The 23,373-nt window shown below is 37.7% G+C and overlaps 1 protein-coding gene across 5 annotated transcripts in view; it reads left to right on the forward strand.

The window, feature by feature from the left end:
- Positions 1-23,373, forward strand: part of CEP83 (centrosomal protein 83) — a gene marked incomplete at its 3' end in the record, with an annotated part of 146,748 nt that overhangs the window by 47,105 nt on the left and 76,270 nt on the right. For 4 of the 5 annotated variants that reach the window (XR_013960100.1, XM_080659724.1, XM_080659726.1 and 1 more), the window contains exons 4-5: positions 5,051-5,143; positions 7,577-7,708. Coding sequence is in view for 4 of the 5 variants with exons in the window: in XM_080659724.1 (XP_080515850.1) it covers positions 5,051-5,143; positions 7,577-7,708 (225 nt within the window). The remainder of the gene's footprint in view (positions 1-5,050; positions 5,144-7,576; positions 7,709-23,373) is intronic. The other variant, XM_080659727.1, reaches the window with a different exon arrangement.

Consider the following 23,373-nt stretch of genomic DNA (forward strand, 5'->3'; position numbering starts at 1 on the left):
TCTAGTGCTTGGTACAAATAATAGGGTACTATTAATCTTGGAGTCATAAATTGATAAAGTAAAAAGCCATCTTTCATGTCATCTAGTAGGGCATATCACCTAATTAATGGATTCCTTTGACAGCTGTGTTGGGAATTTGTCATTCAGTGTCTTCTTGAAATCTTCCATTGTTGGGAACACAGCCATTAAGCTTGGGATGAAGCCTTCAGTGTGCTTACTGGTTCATTCCTGGGCATATTTAGGACGTTTAAACAAAAATAAAATAAAAACCTCAGAGGAAAATGTAATTTAAGCCATTAGAATTGGTGGATTACTTTGTGTTGCAAAAAATGAGAGGCCTATCTGAATGGAAGCTATGAGCACTGAATTCAAGATACTGAAAGTGTTCTTCAGGCATTGCAAATGTAAATTACTCTGTTTCTTAAGAGTAACACCTGTTCATGCTTCTTTTTACCAAGCACATGAAAACAGTAAACTTCAGAAGCCTGGAGTGGCTATATTAATACCAAATAAAATAGATTTCAAGACAGAGATTATCACTAAAAGTAAAAATAACATTTTAATAAGAAAAAAGGGTCAATTTGCCAAGAAGATGATGACCTTCAATAAATAGCTTTGTTCCTATGCCTTAGTTTTCTCATGTGTTAAAGAGGATAAAAGTTGTTACCTAACAGGGGTTGTTGTGAGGATTAATGAGATAACTTATGTCTCATTACTACATAGTAGATACACATAAATGGTGGCCATTTTATTCTATTTGAATACAGGTTTCATGAGGGCAGGAACCTTTTTTCATGTTGTTTCCAGTGCTCAAGACAGTGCCTAGAAAGTATTTGTTTAATGAATCACCTAAATAAATAATAAATGAATGAGTCAGAATTGTTCTGTTCATATGTAATGTTGAACTTCTTGTTTTATATGTACCTTGAGTCTCAGCATTTTAGAGTTGATAATTACCTAGTTCTCTTTCATATCTGTTATGAGTTGAATTATCTCCCAAAAAGATATGTTAAAGTTCTAACTCCCATTACCTCAGAATGTGACCTTATTTTGGAAATAGGGTCTTTACAGACATAGTTAAGATGAGGTCATACTGAAGTATGGTGTCCTTATACGAAGAGGAGAACAGACACAGAGACAGACAGATACACGGGTGGGGGAGACAGGAACACAGGAAGAATGTCCTGTGATGACAGAAGCAGAGATTGAAGTGCTGTAGCTGCCAATGATCGCCAGCACACCACCAGAAGCTTGGACAGAGCAAGGAGGGATTCACCCTACAGTTTTCAGAGGGAACGTGGCCTGCTGATACCTTTAGACTTCTTGTCTCCAGAACTGTGAAACAATACATTTCTGTTGTTAAAACCAATTAATTTGTGCTATGTTGTTATCACAGCCCTAGGAAACTAATATACTGTCCAAAGCACAATTGGAACATCTTTGACATACAGCTCTTCATTCTCTGCTCCAGTGCTTTCAGTGCTAGAGAACCAAGTGAACTTTTAAAGGAACCCAGCTCCATTTATCAGTTGGAGTATGTTAAGCATTTTCTCTCTCATATTGCAATGAAATCACCCTCCCTATAGTCTCCCTGTTGGTTCTTATATTGTTCCTTGGATCTATACAAAATAACTTTGGACATTTCTCCACATAACTTTCCAAATGTTTGCTGAAAAATATAATTTATCTGGTAAAGTTTCTATTTTTTAAGATAAACATACCTGGCTTTTATGTGATATTTGTTTGGCAAAATAAGCTAAAGAAACATTATGCATTATCTATACATATATTGAAGCAATTTAGCTCTTTGCTTTAATGGATGTTTGCAATTTGTACAAATTGTGAGTTGAGTGAAGTTCACTAAACTCGAGTAAGATCAGCAAGAAGTATCTCGATGAAGGTTATGAAAGATGATTATTTTTAAAACACACATGTATTATCTTGTCTACCTGCAAAGTGCCTTTTCTGAGTTGCTTTAATATTCCTTTGGCTTTTAAAGAAAAACGATATAAAAATATTGATTTAAAGAATATTTCTGGGATACATGTAGTTGTAGTGAATGAGAGTAATAATAGTTCTTGGCTCATAGGATGATTGTAAAGATGAAGCGAGAAATTCATAGAAAATGTTAGTATAGTGCAGTGGTCGGCAAACTCATTAGTCAACAGAGCCAAATATCAACAGTACAATGATTGAAATTTCTTTTGAGAGCCAAATTTTTTAAATTTAAACTTCTTCTAATGCCACTTCTTCAAAATAGACTCGCCCAGGCCATGGTATTTTGTGGAAGAGCCACACTCAAGGGGCCAAAGAGCCGCATGTGGCTCACGAGCCGCAGTTTGCCGACCACTGGTATAGTGCTTTGATGTAGAGATGATTAAATCATGTTAGCTATTAATTATATTGTTATTATGTATCATGTTAGCAAAAGTTTTTTTAAAAAGATAGGAGTCATTTTATATATTTCTGATAAAATTATTGAAAAATTACATATGGCATTATAAAGACTAGATATACTCCCTGCCTGAAACAAATAAAAGAATGGATACAAATCAAACAACTGTTTTCAAGACATTGGACATTATAAAGTGACAAAGACCCCGGAAAGACAAAAATCAAAGAAGGTGAATTTTGCAAAAGCTTCCAAGTCATGGCACAGAAGGAATACCAGGCAAATCTGAAAGACTCCCTGACACGAGGAGATGGAATTGATTTTAATTGATTAAAATTCTTGATTTTAATATTTGTTTTCTCATATTCAGAGAGTAGTGTGGCTAGTCACAAGACAGGGTAGCAGAGAGGAGGGTGGCACAGAAAGAAAGTTAATAGAGATCTTCAAAAGAATCCTCTCAGCTCATTCTGTAGAAGAATGATCAGCACATGCATGTAAGGGAAATATCTAAGGCCTGGAAAAGAGCCACCTGAAAGGATTAGAGGCATGACTGTATGGAGTTCATACAGAGCTATGCATATTTCCTTTCCCCAAAGCCAGGCTAAAGAACTTCATTTCACAGAGAAATTAGTACAGTACTCAGAAGGGTCTTCGCAGTGGGAAGTAATTAGCACTACACTAAACACTAATTTGCTCACACTTAAATCTTAAGAGCAAGACCCGGAAAGATGAGACTGTTTCCAAGTAATTGTCTCCCAGAACAAAGCTCAAGAATATCAGAATACAAATATATCTAGCAGTCAGCAAAGTAAAATTTACAATGTCTAGCATCCAACAGAAATTTACCAGGCATGGAATAAACAGGAGAATACTATCCACAATAAATAAGAAAAGAAAGTCAGGCAGCCAAAACCAAACCTGGTGTGGTACAAATAATTAGAATTAACAAAGACATTAAAATAGTTATTATAATTGAATTCCATGTCTTCAAAGTGAGATTAAAGATTGACCATTTAAGTAGAGATAAGGAAGATATGAAAAGACTAAAATATGAAAAGACTAAATAATAAAATACTATAATTATTGAGATGAAAAATATGCTGTATGGACTTAATGGCAGATTAGACAGCGTAGAAGAAAAGATCAGTAAACTTGAAAAGATGACAATAAAAACTACTCAAAATGAAACAAGAAGACAAAAGAGATTAAAAATAAACATAACATCAATGAGCTATGGAATAAATTTAAGTGACCTAATATTAGAATGTTTTATATACAGGGTGGGGCAAAAGTAGGTTTACAGTTGTGAGTACACAAAACACCGGGTTTATTATTGTACTAGAGGCCCGGTGCATGAAAATTCATGCACTGGATGGGGGTCCCTCAGCCTGGACTGCCCCCTCTTACAGTCCGGGAGTCCTCAGGGGTGGGAGGCGACCTGGCGATCAGGGGAAGGCGACATCCCCATCACACCTCTGCTGCTGCCACTGCTGGCAGTGCAAGCCTTGGCCGGCCCTGGTTACCTGAGCCTCGTGTGGCCCTGGGCGGCTGGGCAGCTGCCATCCGAGGCTTGCCTGTGCCTCGGGCCGGCCCTGGGGGACTGAGGGGACTGCGGGACTCCGGAGGCAGGCGCGCCGCCATTTTGTGGCTATGGGCACTGCCATCTTTGAGGGCATGGCAGTCAATTAGCATATTCCCTCATTGGCTGTGGGCGCCGCCATCTTTTAGGGCGTGGCAGTTAATTAGCGTATTCCCTCCTTATTGGCTGTGGGCACTACCATCTTTGAGAGGGTGTGATGGTCAATTAGCATATTCCCTCTTTATTAGATAGGATTTTTTGTATGGTTTTCCATACTGACAACTATAAACCTATTTTTGCTTCACTCTATATAGTAGGCATTTATTGAGTAAAATGTTTGGAAATTTGGATATTGATGAATAAATGAATGAATTAAACTGAACATTATTCTTAGTTATTTTTTCTTTTTTTCTTTATTGATTAAGGTATTACCTATGTGTCCTTATCCCCTATTCTTATTTTTTTCAGAAATTTATATAAAAGCAAACTAGATTTTTTTTTTAACAACCAATATTTATTCATTCAAGAAATAATAATTGAATGGTTCCTATGTGCTATGCAGTGGTGCAAGGTGTTGGGAATACCATGGTGAATGAAATATTTAATTACTTTTTCAAAGAAAAGTTTTGTAAAGGAGTGTGACAGGGAGGAGCCTAAATTAGTTTTTTAAACCAGCATAAAAATCGTCCTTTTCTGAATGAAAATAAGTCTGAAGAATTCTCTATGGCATACTAAATTATTACATCTTTATTTTGTTTGCTTTAGAAAATAAACTACCAGCCATTGTGTACATGATAACCTTTAGCTGCTAACATAGTTATTTCTAATAATCACAATGATAATAATCAGTGACTGTCTTTACCTCATGTTAATAAAATTATTGACATCTCTGAGAGCCTGAAATTGATATTCTTAAATTATTATTTATATAGTGACTGCTCTAAAATTAGGTATATTGTAAAATTACTCTGAATTGCATTTTATTGTCATAATGAGGAGAGAGGTTTTGAAATTTGGCAAATTCTTGATTTTATTTGTTTTTTCATATTTAGAATTGTTTGTATTTCTCTGCATATTAGGTATTAACTCCACAAAACTTGGAATTGTTCAGAGCCCAAATACGACAAGAATTAGAAACTCCAATGAGAGAGCGTTTTAGGAATCTGGATGAAGTAAGTAATTTATGCAGAAAGAACTATGCATATACCTTCATGTGACTATGAAAAGCATGGTGAAAAGTATCTTCCTCTACGCAGAAGCCCTGCAATAGCTCCCTTTCTTACTCAGTCCTTACAATGGCCTTTAAGGCTGCACAGGAATCAGACCCCATTACTTCTCTGATTTCCTTCTCTCCATCCACACTGGCCTCCTTGATGTTTCTTTGGCATTCTAGAAATGGTGCCATTCCAGAGTCTTAGCTGTAGCAGTTGCTTTTGCCTTGAACACTCTCCAGGTATCTTTTGGTCAACTTAACATCACCTTCTCAATGAGGCCTACTTTGATTACTTCCTGCCCACATTTAATATTGCAACTTGCCTTTTCCATCACTCCTAAGACCTTTGGATCCCCATTTACCCTGCTCTACATTTTTATTTTCTCGAGTACTTACTATCTTTTGATACACTGTATAATACTCATTGTGCTTATTTTTTTATATTATCTTTTACCACTTCTTGCATGAGTGGAGGAACTTTATCTGTTTTACTCACTATTATATTTCAAGTTCCTAGAACAGTTCCTAGCATATAATAGGTGCTCAATTAATATTTGTTGAATGAAAAAAATGAATTTCATGCAACCTCAGAAAAGTAAAAAAAAAAATTGATACAGTTTTCCTTCAGATTGCAATCAGTCTCCTTAAATGAAACCTTGGTGTAATATGACTAAATGTTTAATAAAGGGGACAGGAAAAGATGATAGATATTAAGTATATTAGATACTAAACTAGACATTTATTTAACAAATATACTGAGCAGTATACATACAAATGAGTATTGTCCCCTTCAAAATGGACCTCTTTAGGAGCTATAGTCTAGTGATGTTGGCATTGCTCGAAACAGTTGTAGAGCCTGTTTTATAAATCAGCAGTTGCCAACCTTTTGGACCTCATGGACCACCAGTGGTCTGCAGACCACTGGTTGGCAACCGCTGCTCCAAAGGCTTCCTTAAACCTATAGTTGCCAAACTTTTGGACCTCATGGACCACCAGTTGGACCACCAGTTGGCGACCACTGTTATAAATGGTTTACTGGCTTGATAAAGTCATTTTTTGAATATTTTCCTAATCAAAGCATTATGGTGAATAGGTTTCATTTCTGGATATAAACAAAATTACTTAGACTTAAGTAGGTGATCCAGTTAAATAAAAGCATATTTAAAAATACCAAAACAAAGTATGTCTCTAATAAAATCACAAATAACCATATCCTTTGTAAATTGGCATAGAAATATTTAAACTGAAGATTTCAGGGAGCCGAGTATTTTAGGAGGCTTCTTTATTACTTAACTAGAGGCCCGGTGCATGGATCCATGCACCAGTGGGGTCCCTTGGCATGGCCTGTGGCAATTGGGCTAAAACTGGCAGTCCAATGCTGCCTGCCTCTCCTGCCTGCCACTCCTGCTCATTCCAGCCTCGCTACGATGGCTGCAGGCTTGCACCCAGTCAGTCCGATCAGGCGCACAAGGGGAATGCCCATGGGAGAGGCTCGCACCGCCGCAGCTGCACTTGCCAACCATCAGCCTGGTGTCTGGCACCTGTTAGTCAGATGAGCAGCACTCCCGCTGTGGGAGTGCACTGACCACCAGGGGTCAGCTTCTGCATTGAGCGTCTGCCCCCTGGTGGTCAGTGTGTGTCATAGCAACCGGTCGACCGGTCATTTGGTCGTTCAGTTGCTTAGGCTTTTATATATATAGATATATAGACTTTCTGGTATATATTGAAATAATGTCTCTTCCATCTTTCTGTTCTGTTGTCTTAAGTTCTTACTGAGCTTCAGAATGCCAGCAACTCATAGTGTCAGGAAGAGGAGCTGGACTGTACTAGGGAATTGCATATGTTCCTTGTTAGTAAGGAGAGTTGGTGCTTCATATATTCTTCAGACTGATGTGTTAAATTTATATCATTGTAATATTTGATTGAAACTTAAGTTATTGTACTAAATAGCCAAATAAGCTTTTATCTACTTTGAATTTATTATGTCTGACTTTTTGGAGGTATTTTATGTTTTATCATAAAATTAATTTTTTAACCTATGTATTAAAAGGTGTGTTACATTCTTAATTATTATTTTATTAAGTCCAGAGGTCAAAACTTTTGACATGCTATACATTTTTATTATTATGAAAATCAGTGATTAAATAAGGTTAATTGAATGATAATTGTATTTATTAGTGCCTTTTCAGGAATGTACTATATTCTGTGTGTAGCATCCTAGTTATCAGAACTTTTCCAAGATTTATTTATACTTCTCTTAAGCTTATTATTTACTTTTAGAATTACTCTGAATATAATGTAATTTAAAATTATATTTACAAAAGTAATTTTTGGAATGGATACAAAATTCATTCATAAATTTGTGGTACATTACAGTCTCCTTTGAATTTAGGAAGTTGAAAAATATAGAGCTGAATATAATAAGCTTCGCTATGAAAATACATTTCTCAAGTCAGAGTTCGAACACCAGAAAGGAGGATTTGCACGTATTTTAGAAGAAGAAAAAATAAAATATGAATCAGAGGTGAGTGATTAATTATACTAGTTTAGTTGTTAGCTTTCTAGTAAACAAAATTTTATGATTATATATTTTTTGTAAATCAAGTTAGAGTTGATTGCATAATTAGTTTAATTAATTTGTTATGATTTTCATCTGCTGTATAGCAATATTTTTTTTGTGAATGTTCTTTTTTTGGCTGTTAAATTTTTCCATCCTTTGCATCATTTATTTTGCCCCAGTCAGTGGAGCTAGTCAGTCTCTTTTCTCCCATAGCCACAGAAAAAGGCTTCTCTCTCTGCAAATATAGTTTGTCTATGTGATTCCTTATTTAGCAATGCCCCCATCTCTTTCTTGGAACCATACTGCATCTATGAGAGCTCTGACGGTAAGGTAATGCACTTTTTTCCACTAATATAAACAAAGGGTTTATATCTTAGGGTGAACCTGTCACCTTCAAGAAGTGTACTTTGTTCTTTGACAGCTGCAATGGCAGCATCCTCTCCCTGCTCCCTTAGCATGCACTCCTATTCTATCTCTACTCATTTTGTGATTTGTCTCCTATTTCCAAAAATGGGGGTTGTGTTTCTCATTATTTATGTTGCTTTTAGATTATTTTTCAGGGTGGAAAGAGAGAAATACCACTTTCTTATTTCAAATAAGCCTAATACTAGTTGAATTTAAAAATGTAGTTTGTTGTCTGTAGTTACATGAAACATTTCATGTGTAAATACATTTGCATTATACATTTATTGCATTGTCTTTATTTTGAATCAAGAGTTAAAATATACTCACTTTCCTTTACCAATAACTAATTTGATCAAACTGACATACATGAACAAACTGTTCCACTATTCTTTGATATGTAAGAAGCTGTATGAACTTTGGATCGAGTTCATCAATAACACAGTACCAGAAAACTATCAATATTTATATTAGTCTTTTGCATTTAAAAAATTACTTACAGCTTTAAATGCTTTATTCACATATGATCTCACTTCTGTTATAATGTTCAGTATTTCCATTTTATTATTTTTTATTTATTATTTTAAAATATATTTTTATTGATTTCAGAGAGGAAGGGAGAGGGAGAGAGAAACATCAATGATGAGTAAGGGGCATGCAGGAAGATTGGCTGCCTCCTGTATGCCCCCTACTGGGGATCGAGCCTGTACCCGGGCATGTGCCCCTCACTGGAATCGAATTCGGAACTCTTCAGTCCGCAGGTGGATGCTCTATCCACTGAGCAAAACCAGCTAGGGCCCAGTGTCTCCATTTTAAAGGAGGACACTGAAGCACAAGATAAGTGACTTGCTCAGCCTCAAAGAAAGTCAGCAGCCAAGTTAACAGTAGAAATTAGGTAACCCAACACCTAGCCGTAAATTATAAATTTGAAATAAGCAATGCTTTGAAGTTGCCACGCTAATTAGGAGTCATCTAACAGCTATAATATTGTTAAGAGATAAATAGATCTATACTATATGTGAGTATGGAAGGATTCAAAGGAATTGTAGAATAAGGACCAAATTAGAAGCCCAATATCAGTTTTGTGCTACCAATGCTACAAAACTGTAGGTTCTGCAGTTCTATCTGGAATGCTGCTTTAGACTCTGATGGTGCCTTTATCTAAAATACTCCAAGTTCTCTGACTTACACCCTTCTCAGATTACTTTAAGCCACATCACAATAGGCAAAGTCTCCCAAATTAAAATTGAATTACCTCACAGTACAGCTTGTCTGTGATTATTTTGGCAACATTTTACAAGGGTTTTGTGAAATGTTATTAATTAAAATTAAACTGTGAATAAAGTTTAGAATATCTCAAAAACTAAGCTTTTTAACATGTAAAATTTTAAATGTTTTATTTAGAATGACATTGGGAACTGACTTAACTTCTATGTGCATCGATGTCCTCAACTTAAAATGGTATTAGCAATAGAACCTATCTCATTGTGAGGATTTAATAAATTAATATATGCAAAATGTTTAGACAAGTACCAAGCACATAGTAAGCATTCCACAGATGATAGGTATTATCATTTAAAATTACATGTACTCAGATTTCTTGAACATATGATCCTGTTCTTTAGCATGCTAGAGTTTTCAGTGTCAGATTTGTACTTAGATACTGTAAATCTTTTGAGGGCATCTCTTTTTTTTTTTTTTTTAATATATTTTATTGATATTTTACAGAGAGAGGAAGGGAGAGGGATAGAGAGCTAGAAACATCGATGAGAGAGAAACATCGATCAGCTGCCTCCTGCACACCTCCCACTGGGGATGTGCCCGCAACCAAGGTACATGCCCTTGACCGGAATCGAACCTGGGACCCTCCAGTCCGCAGGCTGACGCTCTATCCACTGAGCCAAACCGGTTTCGGCGAGGGCATCTCTTATTACAGTGTCTGCATCCCCCAACTTCACTGCACTCCTAGAATTCTGAGTATTCTACTTTCAGGTGCTGTTTGCTCTGGCTTTATTTGTCACAATTATTTTTTTTTTACTACCTCCATGACCAAGGTAATTCTCAAGAGCCTAAAAAAGGCACATGTCTTTATTTCTATTCTCTTATTCAGTATGGGAAGAATTCTTTTTAAGCCACTGAGTGAAGGAAATGAGATGGCAACTTCGAAAAATAGATTAAAATATGAACTTTAAATCTGAGTAAATTAAATGTTACCTTCTTAGTGTAAGTAAATAAAATCTTTTTGTATTCCATCATTAATTTAGAAAAATTCAATTCAAGTACATATAGGGAAAAGGGAAAAACTTAGAATAGCAGTAATATAAAAAGGTAAACTAGATTTAAAAAACTAAAATCTGGGAACTTGAAACTTCATGTGCAAAATGTTTACTATAATGCCTGACACATAGTAAAGGCTTTAAAAAGTGGTATTACTATTTGTACCTAACAGCATTAATCATAGTATGAATTACCATAATAAATACAGAAGATATTTTAGAAATGCACAATACTAATTTGAAGAGAACTATAAAACTCTGATGAATGAAATCAAAGAACAAAATAAATAGTGTGATATTTCATGTTCACAGATACGAAGACTCAGTAATGTCAAGATGTCTGTTCTTCTCAATTTAATTTATATATCCAGTTTAATCCCAATTAAAAACTCAGCAAGTATTTTGTGGATATTAACAAACTGATTCTAAAGTTTATGTAGAGAGGCAAAAGACCCAGGGTAGCCAGTACAATATTAGAGAATAACGAAGTTGGAGGACTGACAGTACCTGACTTTGGGACTAAACTATAAAGCTATGATAATCAAGACAGTATGCTCTTGGTGAAAAAATAGACAAATAGATCATTAGAATAGACCAAAGAGTCTAGAAATACACTTACACAAATATAGTGAACTGATCTTTGATGAAGGAGAACTGATCTTTGAGAATGGAGAAAAATAGTCTTTGCAACAAATGGTTCTGAATAAATGTACGTGCCAAAAAATGGATCTGGACACAGCCCCTTCACAAAAATTAACTCAAAATAGATCTTAGGTCTAAATGTAAAATGTAGATTATCAAACTCCTGTAAGATAACATGGGGAAAAACCTAGATGAGCTTGAGTTTGTTGATTATCTTTTAGATAAAACACCAAAGACATGATCCATGAAAGAAATAATTGATGTTAGGTTTAATTGAAATTAAGAACTTGTGTTCTGTGAAAGACACTGTCAAGAGAATGAGAAGAGAAGCCATAGACTGGGAGAAAATAATTGAAAAAGACATATTTTATAAAAGGACTATTATCCAAAGTATACAAAGAACTATGAAACTCAACAATAAGAAAACAAACAAACTGATTTAAAAATGGCAAAAGACTTTAAAAGACACTTCACCAAAGAAGATATACAGGTGACAAATAAGCATAGATGCTCAACATCATGTGTGGTTAGGGAATTGAAATTTAAAACAATGGGATACATGCTTGTTAGAATGGCCTGAATCCAAAACACTGACAATACCAAATGCTGGTGAGGATGTGAAGCAACAGACTTTGGAAATGTAAATTGGTACAGCAACTTTAGAACACAGTTTGGCTGTTTCTTACAAAGCTAAACATAGCCTTACCATACAATCCAGCAATTGCCCTCCTTGGTATTTACCCAAAAGAGTTTAACACTTATGTCTGCATAACAACCTATACACAAATGTTTCTGGCAGCTTTGTTCCTAATTCCCCAAAATTGGAAGCAACCAAGATGTTCTTCCCTAGGTGCATAGTTAAATAAACAGTGTCATATCCATAGAATGGAAGATTATTCAGTACCAAAAGACGTGAACTGTCAAACCATGAAAAGACGTGAGGAAACTTAAATGCAAATTACTGAAAGAATCAATCTGGAAAGGCTGTATATTGTAGGATTTGAAATATATGACATTCAACTATATGACATTTAAAAGATCAGTGGTTGCCCGGCCAGCATGGGTCAGTGGTTGAGCACCGACCTATAAACCAGGAGGTCTCTATTTGATTCCTGGTCAGGTCACATGCTCAGGTTGTGGACTTGATCCCTAGTGGGCGATGTGCAGGAGGCAGCCAATGAATGATTCTCTCTCATCATTAATGTTTCTATCTCTTCCTCTTCCTTTCTCTCTGAAATCAATAAAAATATATATTAAAAAAAAAAAGATCAGTGGTTGCCCAGGGATTAGGGAAGAGGGATGAATAAATAAATAGATGGAGCACAAAGATTTTAGGGTGTTAAATCTATTCAGTGTGATACTATAATGTCAGGTACATGCCAATATACATAGTCAAAATCCATAGAATATACACCACCAAGAGTGGACCCTATGTAAACTATGGATGACAGTGTAGGTTCATCAGTTGTAACAAATGTACCACTCTGGTGTGAGATATTGATAGTGTAGGAGGCCAAGTATATGGGGGCAGGGTCATATGCAACTCTCGGCACTTTCTGTTCAATTTTGGTGGGAACCTAAAACTAATATAGACCTTTTTTTTTTTTTTTAATGATGGCACGCAAAGAAGCATGAAAAGGTATTTCATAATAAAGAGGAAGATCAGTCAATAGGAACAGTCCTAAAAATTATTGAATTAGACAAAGTCATTAAACCATATAAATATACTCCATATGTTTGAAAAGTTAAGGGAAGCCTTGAACATGATGAGAGACATGGAAAAGATTTTTAAGAAAAGTTCCTAGTGATGAAAAGTACAGTCTAAATGGAAAATACACTGAAAGTGGATTAGACATGTGGAAGAAAAGATAATAGCTAAATTTAAATTGAAAATACATCAATAGAAACTATCCAAGATGAAATAGAGAAGTATAGGAAAGAAATGATTATAGCACATGACCAAGGTTTGCAGTGAACCACATGCATAGAAAACTACACCAAGGCTCTAAGATTCAAATTACTTAAAACTAGTAATAAAGAGAAAATCTTAAAAGCCAACAAGGAGACTTCTATTTCTGGGAAGATGAAGTAGATGTATTTTTCCCTGTTTATCCTGGTAAGTATAACAAAGACCACTGGACATTATTTATAAAACAGACATAAGAACATGCTGAAAGATGGAGAAAAGGCATACCAGCTAAGGACCTTGGGACCTAAGAACTGACTGGTATGTTTTCTGGGTTTTTAATTTTGTTTCACGTATCACTGGTTTGATGCTGAAGAAACCAGCAATTTGGCCCAGATGATAAAAAAGCCCCAACACAGGCCTGTTCTCTCTAGGTAAGTTTCTAGGAAAAGAACAACCTAGTAGCCTAGTTAATTTAGATAATAACAATTCTACTCCAGCCAAATACTGGAGTGAAACTGGACGTATGCCCACCCATACTAGTTAACGCCAGTGGAGCACCTAGACTTTCATTTTCCCCAGGCTGTAATCAGTAATCCTAACCCTCAGCCAAGATGATACAGAGAAGGCCAGGTAGGGAGCCATGACTTCATCCCTACTTGACAATACCAAAGGCTCCCACTTATCTGCCATGGTGACGTTGGAGATGACATTGGGATACTAAGTTTCTTTTTTCACTGGTCAGGTGCCCTGACCCCTTCCTGCTTGGATTATGTTAGAGAAGGCCTAATGTAGAATCAGGACCATCACCACTGCCCTGTAGTGTCAGCGGTGACTACACCTGCCACTATGGTATCAGTGGAGGCCACCTGGGGAACAGTTACAAGTCATTCTTACCCCTGCCATCTAAGGACGCATCAGTGGGTCGGTCCAATTAGGAGCTGGAACTCCCACTTCCACCCAGTATGTGTTTCATAGACATAGAGCGGGGAATCTGGACTACAACTTCATCTAGTAGTAATGAGCAGCAACATCTTCCTCTGCCAGAGTGATATCATAAAAAGCCAAGTAAAACAAACTTTAAATTAGAATCAGAATCTCCTAATACAATATCTCAGAAGTCCAAAATTTAATAAAAAATCACTTCTCATACTGAGAACCTAGAAGATCTCAAACTTAATGAAATAAGACAGTCACTAGATGCTAACACTGACATAACAGAATTATCTGACAAATATATTAACAGAGCCATAGTAAAAATGCCTCAGTGTACAATTAAAAGCACACCCAAAACAAATGAAAAAATAGTCTCAGCAAATAAATACAGAAATATAAAGAATAACCAAATGGAACATTTACTAGGTGTACCAGTTAATAATGTGGATTTTGTAATCAAAGAAAACACGATAATTTCAAGAGAAACATCAAAAGTGCTTTATTCAAAGTAATGTCCATTGCTAGCTACACATTTCCCCCATCTTTCAGGTAATTTGTGGATACCGTCCCAATAGAACTTTCCTTGTTTTGAGGCAAACCATTCAGAGACCCAATTTTCCACTTCTTCATATGTTTGGAAGTGTTGCTCAGAAAGTGCATGTGCCATCGATTGGAACAAGTGGTAATCTGAAGGAGCAAGGTCTGGTGAATACAGCGGGTGGGTTAATACTTCCCAGGCAAGATCTTTTAACGTGTCTTTAACTGGTTTTGAAGTGTGTGTTGGTGTGTCATCATGAAGCAAAATTATTTTGCCATGTCTTCTGGCCCATTCTGGTCATTTTACGATCGAAGCGTGGTTCAAATGGATTATTTGTTGTCGGTAGCGATCAGTAATAACGGTTTCACCTGGTTTTAGAAGCTCATACTACACCACACCTTCCTGATCCCACCAAATGCAGAGCATTTTCTTCTTTCTGAGGTGATTTGGCCTTGTAGTCAATGTTGATGGTTGACCTGGATCAACCCATGATTTTGTGTGTTTGGGATTCTCAAAATAAATCTACTTTTCAACACCAGTCACAATTCGATGCAAAAAAGACTTATACTCGTGCTTTTGAAGCAACATTTTACTGATGACTTTTCACTTTTCCATTTGTCTTCTGTTCAGTTGATATGGCACCCATTTTCCTTACTTTAAAATCTTTTCCATTGCTTGTAAACGATCGGAAATTGTTTGCTGAGCAACATTTAATCTTTCTGCAAGTCGTTTTTGAGTTTGACATGCATCTTCATCCAATAATGCTTGTAATTGTTGGTCTTCAGACTTTCTCGTTTCACCTGGATGTTGTCTTTCACATCGAAATCATCACTTTTAAAGCATTTAAACCAGAGTTCACAAGTATCTTGAGGTGGAGCATGTTCACCATAAGCTTCCAAAGTATACGATAACTTTTAGTAGCACTTTTCTTCAAAATAAAGTAATAAATTAAAACTTCCTGCAAATGCTCTTTTTTTGGCATGAAATTCGACATTTTTAAGCGTAAAAATATCTATGATGTTAACACCTTCAGAAAATTTGACATATGAAGTTTTGAAGCTTGCTGTCAATACAACAAAATAGCATACATATCAAATCGCATATATATCAACATATGTATAACTTCATCTATTGAAAAAAATCCGCATTATTAACTGGTACACTGGTAGAACTGAAAAACATGATGAACTAAAAACAAATAAAAATAAAACCTCAGTTGCTGAGCTCAACAGCAGAATGGAAGGGACAGAAGAACCAGTGAATTGAAGATAGTATATTAGAAATTACCCAATCTGAACAAACTATAAAAAATAGATTGAAAAAAGGAAGGCCCATCAGTAGATGAATGGATAGAAAAAGCTGTGTTACATTTGCCCAATGGAATACTATGCAGCTATAAAAAAGAAGGATCTATTACCCTTGAGACAGCATGGAGGGAACTGGAGATTTTTATTCTACACTAAATAAGCCAATCGGAGAAAGACAAATATAAGATCTCACTTATATGTGGAATTTAATGTATAAAATAAACTGACAAATAAAATAGGACCAGTGACATGGAAACATAGACTGATGAATATCAGGGAAGGGGCAGGTGGGTGGACAGGAAGAAATTTACCAAATAACTTACATGCATATATGCATTGCCCATGGACACAGACAATAGGGTGGCGAAGGACTGGGGTTGGATGGGAACCAAGTGGTGGGGGGAGCAATGGACGAAAAATGGGGACATCTATAATATTCTCATCAATAAAGATTTGAAAAAATAAAAATAGATTAAAAAAAAAAGTAGGAATAGCCTCAGTTATCTGTGGGACTATAACAAAAGATCTAAGATTTTTGTCCTTGAAAGGAAAAAAGAAAGAGGGCAGTGCTAAAAATATAGTGAAGAAATAAAGGCTGAAACCCATCCTCCACTTTGGTGTAGATACACCATACAGACTCAAGAAGGTGAGTGAATATCAAATGGGATCAAACCAACGAAATCCACAGTAAGAGACATCAATTTATAAACATTATTAGAGGCCCGATGCATGAAATTCGTGCAAGAGTAGGCTTTCCTTCCCCTGGCTGCCGGCACCGGCTTCCCTCTGGCACCTGGGACCCGGGCTTCCCTCCAGCATCCAGGACCCAGGGCTTCCCTCCAGGACCTGGAACCCAGGCTTCCCTCCGGCCGCCAGCAGGCACCCAGGACCCGGGCTTCCCTTGCAAAGATTGTCTGGTCTAATTAGCATATTATGATTTTATTATCATAGATAGGAAAAAAGTACTGAAAGCCCTAACTGGTTTGGCTCAGTGGATAGAGCATCGGCCTGCGGACTCAAGGGTCCCAGGTTCGATTCCAGTCAAGGGCATGTACCTTGGTTGCGGGCACATCCCCAGTGGGGGGTGTGCAGGAGGCAGCTGATCGATGTTTTTCTCTCATCTATGTTTCTGACTCTCTATCCCTCTCCCTTCCTCTCTATAAGAAATCAATAAAATATATTAAAAAGAAAAGTACTGAAAGCAGCAAGAGAAAAATGATACCTTATAATTCCCAGACATTTCTCATTGGAAAGCATAGAGGCTAGAGCAGCCTTGGGCAAACTACAGCCCGCGGGCCGGATCCGGCTGTTCTATTTGGTTCTCTTGCTCTCCCCTCCGCTCCTTTACTTTGAATTTATATTAGTTCACACAAACACTCCATCCATGCTTTTGTTCCGGCCCTCTGGTCCAGTTTAAGAACCCATTGTGGCCCTTGAGTCAAAAAGTTTGCCCACCCCTGGGCTAGAGACATGTGACAACATTATCATGTTCTGAAAGAAAAGAAATGTCAATTCGTAATTCTATATCCAGCAAAAATATCCTTCAGGAATGAAGGTTAAATCAAGACATTCTTATAAGGAAAACTAAGAGAATCTGTTGCCAGTAGACCTGTCCAAAAGAATGTCAAAGGGAAATTCTCTAATCAGAAAGAAAACAATAAAAAAAGGAACCTCACAACATCAAGAAGAATAAAAGAACATGGTAAGCAAAACTGGGTATATACAATAGATTTTCTTTTCCTGAGTGCATTTTCTGAATTTTGTTTTATTTTTTTTTTTATTTATTTTTTTTTTTTTTAAATAAATCTTTATTCAGATTATTACAATTATTTCTCCTTTTTTCCCCCATAGTTCCCCTCCAGCCATTTCCCACCCCACCTTCTGCCCTTACCTACCCCCCACTGTCCTCATCCATAGGTGTATGATTTTTGTCCAGTCTCTTTATGAACCCCCCCATACCCCTTTCCCCCTGAGAATTATCAGTCCACTCCCTTTCTATGCCCCTGATTCTATTGTATTCACCAGATTATTCTGTTCCTCAGGTTTTTAATTCACTTGATTTTTAGGTTCACTTGTTGATAGATATGTATTTGTTGTTCATAATTTTTATCTTTCCTTTTTTCTTCTTCCTCTTCTTTAAGAATACCTTTCAGCATTTCATATAATACTGGTTTGGTGGTGATGAACTCCTTTAGCTTTTTCTTGTCTGTGAAACTCTTTATCTGCCCTTCAATTCTGAATGATAGCTTTGCTGGGTAGAGTAATCTTGGTTGTAGGTTCTTGCTATTCATCACATTGAAAATTTCTTGCCACTCCCGTCTGGCCTGCATAGTTTCCGTTGAAAAGTCAGCTGACAGTCGTATGGGTGCTCCCCTGTAGGTAACTAACTGTTTTTCTCTTGCTGCTTTTAATATTCTCTCTTTGTCTTTTGCTCTTGGCATTTTAATTATGATGTGTCTTGGTGTAGTCCTCTTTGGATTCCTTTTGTTTGGGGTTCTGTGGGCTTCCTGGACTTGTAAGTCTATTTCTTTCACCAGGTGGGGGAAGTTTTCGGTCATTATTTCTTCAAATAGGTTTTCAGTATTTTGCTCTCTCTCTTCTTCTGGCACCCCCATAATTCTGATGTTGGTACGCTTGAAGTTGTCCCAGAGTCTTCTTACATTATCTTCAACTTTTTGGATTTTTTTTTTTGCTTTTTGCTTTTTCGGTTGAGTGTTTTTTGCTTCTTTGTATTTCAATTCTTTGACTTGATTTTTGTGTTCCTCTTGTCTGTTTTTGGGTCTCTGTATAATATTTTTTATTTCAGTCAGTGTATGTTTAATTTCTAGTTGGTCCTTTTTCATCTCTTCGAGGGTCTCGTTATATTTATCGGCCTTTTCTAGGATATTCTTAAAAAGCCTTATAACCTTGGTTTTGAATTCTATATCCAGTCGTTTGTTTTCCTCCATTTCTTTCGTTTGTGATCTGATTCTTAGACGCCGCATTTTCACTGCTTCCCTGAGTTGGTAGATTTGTGTGCTAGGTTTCCAATTTGGCCCAGTGGGTCTGCCTCCCCAGTTAACCTGGGGTGGACACTCTTGGTGCACCCCTTTGTGGACTGTGTGTACAGCCTTGTTGTAATTAAGTCTTTATTGTTGTTGGTATCACTGGGAAGAATTGACCTCCAGGCCAGTTGGCTGTAAGGATCAGCTGTGTCTATGCTGGGAGAAGTCCGGTGCTGGAGACAGCCTTATAGGATTAGACTTGCCAAATTGCAATAGCCTCTGTGCTCTGCTTGGATGGGGTGGAGTCTCAGTCTTGGCTTCCCATCAGCCTTGCCCTTGCTAGCACGTGTGTGCCTTCAGTCCTCTGCCTTCCCGGCTCCCGATTCTCCGCCCGAGAGTCCAGACTCCCCCCACAAGAGCGTGGGTCTCCGGGGGCTCGCCTGGAACTGGGGTTCACTGCAGTCAGAACTGGGGCTCACTTCAGTCAGAACTGGTGTTCGGTGCCGTCAGGAGCCTCTCCCTCCCTTCCGCTAGGGAAAGCCTGTGGCAGCCTCCCGCAGCCTTTGTGCGCACTGGCGCGAGCGGACTGTCAGTCTTCCGCCTTCCCCGGCTCCCGAGTCTCCGCCCGAGAGTCCAGACTCCCCCCACAAGAGCGTGGGTCCCCGGGGGCTCGCCTGGAACTGGGGTTCACTGCAGTCAGAACTGGGGCTCACTTCAGTCAGAACTGGGGTTTTGTGCCGTCAGGAGCCTCTCACTCCCTTCCGCTAGGGAAAGCCTGTGGCAGCCTCCCGCAGCCTTTGTGCGCACTGGCGCGAGCGGACTTTCAGTCTTCCGCCTTCCCCGGCTCCCGAGTCTCCACCCGAGAGTCCAGACTCCCCCCACAAGAGCGTGGGTCCCCAGGGGCTCGCCCGGAATAGGTGTTCAGTGCAGTCAGAACTGGGGTTCAATGCGGTCGGGGGCTCCCTTCCCCCTTCCGCCAGAGAAAGCCAGCCAGGCACTCCGCCGCCCTTCCTCTCTGCGCGCACAAAGACCCTTTGCCGTACCTCCAATTCTCTGTGAGCTTTTCTCCTTCCTTCTAGTTGTAGAATTTTCACTCAGTCAGCTTTCCTGCGGTTCTGGATGGTGTCCGTTCTGTCTTTTAGTTGTAGTTTTGAAATTGTTGTGCGAGGCAGCAGTTTAGGTGTTTACCTATGCCGCCATCTTGGTTTCTCCTCTGAATTTTGTTTTAGAAACAAAAATTATAACAGTCTGATATGGCTTGAAATGTGTATAGAGGAAATAATTAAGACAATTATATTATGAACAAGGAATGACAAAGGAATGTAAAAGGAGGTGAAGTTTCTCTATATATCACTTGAGCTGGTAAAATAAACCCAGTAGACCATGATAAGTTATCTATAATAATAAAAGTGTAATATACAAATCGACCAAATGACTGAACAGCACAATGACTGTCTGGATGACTTCCTGGATAACCATGCTATGACATGCACTGGCGCCAGGACAGCTCAGGCAGGTGCGATGCAATTGGTTGGGGGGCCCCAGCATTGCTCCACGATCGCCCTGCAGAGGGAGGCCCAGGCCACCCAGCTAGCGGCTCTGTGGCGGATGTGTGGGGCTGGCCAGCAATTGCCCTGCAGAGGGAGGCCCAGGCCAGCCAAGCGATCGTACCCCACACCTGTCACCCGCAGAGGGAAGCGACCAGTGGCGGGGAATGGGGGACAGCACCACATAGATGGCAAGCAGTAGCAGTGGCAGAGGGCGGGGCCAGCTGCTGGCAGCCGGGGGAAGGAAATTCCCAATAGGCCCTGATCACCGGCCAGGCCTAGGGACCCTACCCAAGGGGTCCCGGATTGCGAGAAAGCGCAGGCTTAGCGCAGGCTAAGGGACACCTCTCTCCCTCCTCCACAAGAATTTTGTGCACCGAGCCTCTAGTGTATATATAATGTAATACCTACAGCAACAACTAAGAAAGCTATGCAAATATATGTCCAGAACATTATAGGTAAATAAAAATGGAATCCTAAAAAATGTTCAGGTAATCCACAGGAAAGCAGGACAAAATAAACAAAATCCCTTAGCATATTAATAGTCATAATAAATGTAAATTGTCTAAATATACCAATCAAAAGACAGACTTAGACAGTTGATTTTAAAAATAAAAAAACCCAACTATATGCTATCTCCAAGAAATTTCAAATATAATAATATAATTATTTAGAAAATAGATGGTAAAAGATATATCATGCAAACATTAAAAGAGGCAGGAGTGGGTATATTAATAACAGATAAAGTAGACTTCAAAGAAAAATACCAGAGGTAGACATTATATAATGACAGGAAGCCAGTCCACCAAGAAGACAATGAATACTAAATGTGTATGAATCAAGCTGCAAAATATGTGAAGTAAAAACTGATAGAACTAAAAGGAGAAATAGACAAATTCACAATTATTGTTGGAGACTTCACACTCCTGTCTTAACAATTAATAGAACAATTAGAAAATTAGGAAGGCTATTTAACTCAACAACACCATCACACAACAAAAGCTAGTCAACATTTATTGAACATTCCACCCAATAAGAGTACCTAAATACATTGTTTTCAAGTGTCACTGAACATATACCAAGATAGATCATAATCCTGGGCCATAAAATAAACCTCAGCAATTTTAAAATATAGGTTTTATTGATTTTTTGTGGAGAGAGGAAGGAAGAGAGAAAGAAACATTGATAGGCTGCCTCCTGCATGCACCCTACCAGGGATCGAGCCTGCAACCCGGGCATGTGCCCTGACTGGGAATCGATCCAATGACCTCTTGGTTCATGGATTGACACTCAGAAACTGAGTCACACCAGCTGGGCAACAAATATATAAAAATTGAAAGAGTGAGTTCATCAGCCAATATGGAATTAAACTAGAAATCAATAACAGAAAGGTAGCAGGGAAGTCTTCAAATGAAATGACACACTTCAAATAATTCATGAGCTGAAGAGGAAGCTGCAATGAGAAAACTATTTCAAAAAAATAAATAGACCTGAGTGAAAATGAAAATGCAGTATATTAAAAAACATTTGGGACACAACTAAAACAGTGCTGAGAGGAAAATTTATAGCACTAAATGCATTCATTAGAAAAGAAGAAAAGTGTCAAATCAATAATCTACTACTACTTTAACCAGAAAAAAGGATTAAAATAAATCCAGAGCAAGCAGAGGGAAGGAAACAAGAAAGATAGAGGCAGAAACCAATGAAATTGAAAACAAGAACAGCAGAGAAAAAGTGAAATAAAGAGCTGTTTCTTTGAGAAGATTAATAAGTTGACAAAACTTTGGCTAAACTGACAAAAAAGAAAGACACAAATTGCCTATATCAGAAATAAAACAGACTATCACTACAGACCTTGCAGACATCAAAAGGGTAATAAGATATCCTTATTAGCTTATATAGAGGTGAACAATTCTACCAAAATAAATTTGAGAAACAAAGATGAAACAGACACATACTACCATAACTCTGCCCATATAAAATAGATAATTTAAATAGTTGTATAACTATTAAGGAAACTAAATTCGTAATTTAAAAATTCCCCGAAAGAATGATTTAATTGGAGAATTCTACCAAGTGGTTAAAAAAACAAACAAAAAAGAAAACCAGTTCTGCACCCTGTCTTCCAGAAAATGGAAGAGTGGGGGTTGTTCCCAGTGGGGGAAACTGGGCTAAGGATACACAGGATCTTTCTGCATTATTCCTTACAACTGCATGTGAACCTACCACTATCTAAAAATAAGAAGTTAATTTAAAAAAGTAACCAAGAAAAAGGATATTGTGTGTAGAAGAACAAAGATAATGACAACAGATTTCTTTCTGGAAAGAATATAAGCCCAACAGTAAAGCAATATCTTTAAAATTCTGAAAGAAAAAAAAATTAGGTCATTTGACTTCAGACTCTGTACTCTTAACCATATCTCTATGCTGTATCACAAAGATAATAAAAACAAAGACCGATGGAATAATTAGATATAAGGTGGAGTAATTATACGACCTTTTCCTTTTGGGTACCTTAGGGAAAGAGTGGTGCTACCATCCATTGAAAAGAAGATCAGCAATTATGTATTTCTAGTTCCTGATCTGTTTGTGTTCTTTTACTTCAACAGTTTTTAAAAAGTAAAATTGTTTAATACATCATCTTACCTGTCAAGGAAGCTTTTATATTCTCAAAGAGAATAAAGTAGCTTGGAGGTAACTAACACAGGGCTATTTGGATAAATGTCATAAAAGAGAAATTTAAACAAAGCCTTTTGTAAGTTTAGAGAAAGGATTTGAGAGCACAGCAAATTGAAGATACCCATGAAAATGACAAGTGAATCTGACTGAGAGTGGAGGAAAAGACAGGAGCTGAGGGTGTGTCCAAGATCTGTGCCCAGATGACTGGGACAAGTTTGGTGTCATAGCAGTGATTGAATAGAACCATCTTGAGAGCAGAGGTTTTGCATTTGTTTGTGTGCTTGGTTTTCTGATGTATCTTTACTACCCAGAATAGTGCCAGGTGCACGACAATTAAGTGAATAAAGAAATGAGGAGGCAGTGGTCATCACTTTTGGTTGGAATGATTTGATAATGAGCTCTGGTTTAGGGG

Source organism: Plecotus auritus (genome assembly GCF_963455305.1).
Source record: "Plecotus auritus genome assembly, chromosome: 3".
Lineage (NCBI taxonomy): Eukaryota > Metazoa > Chordata > Mammalia > Chiroptera > Vespertilionidae > Plecotus > Plecotus auritus.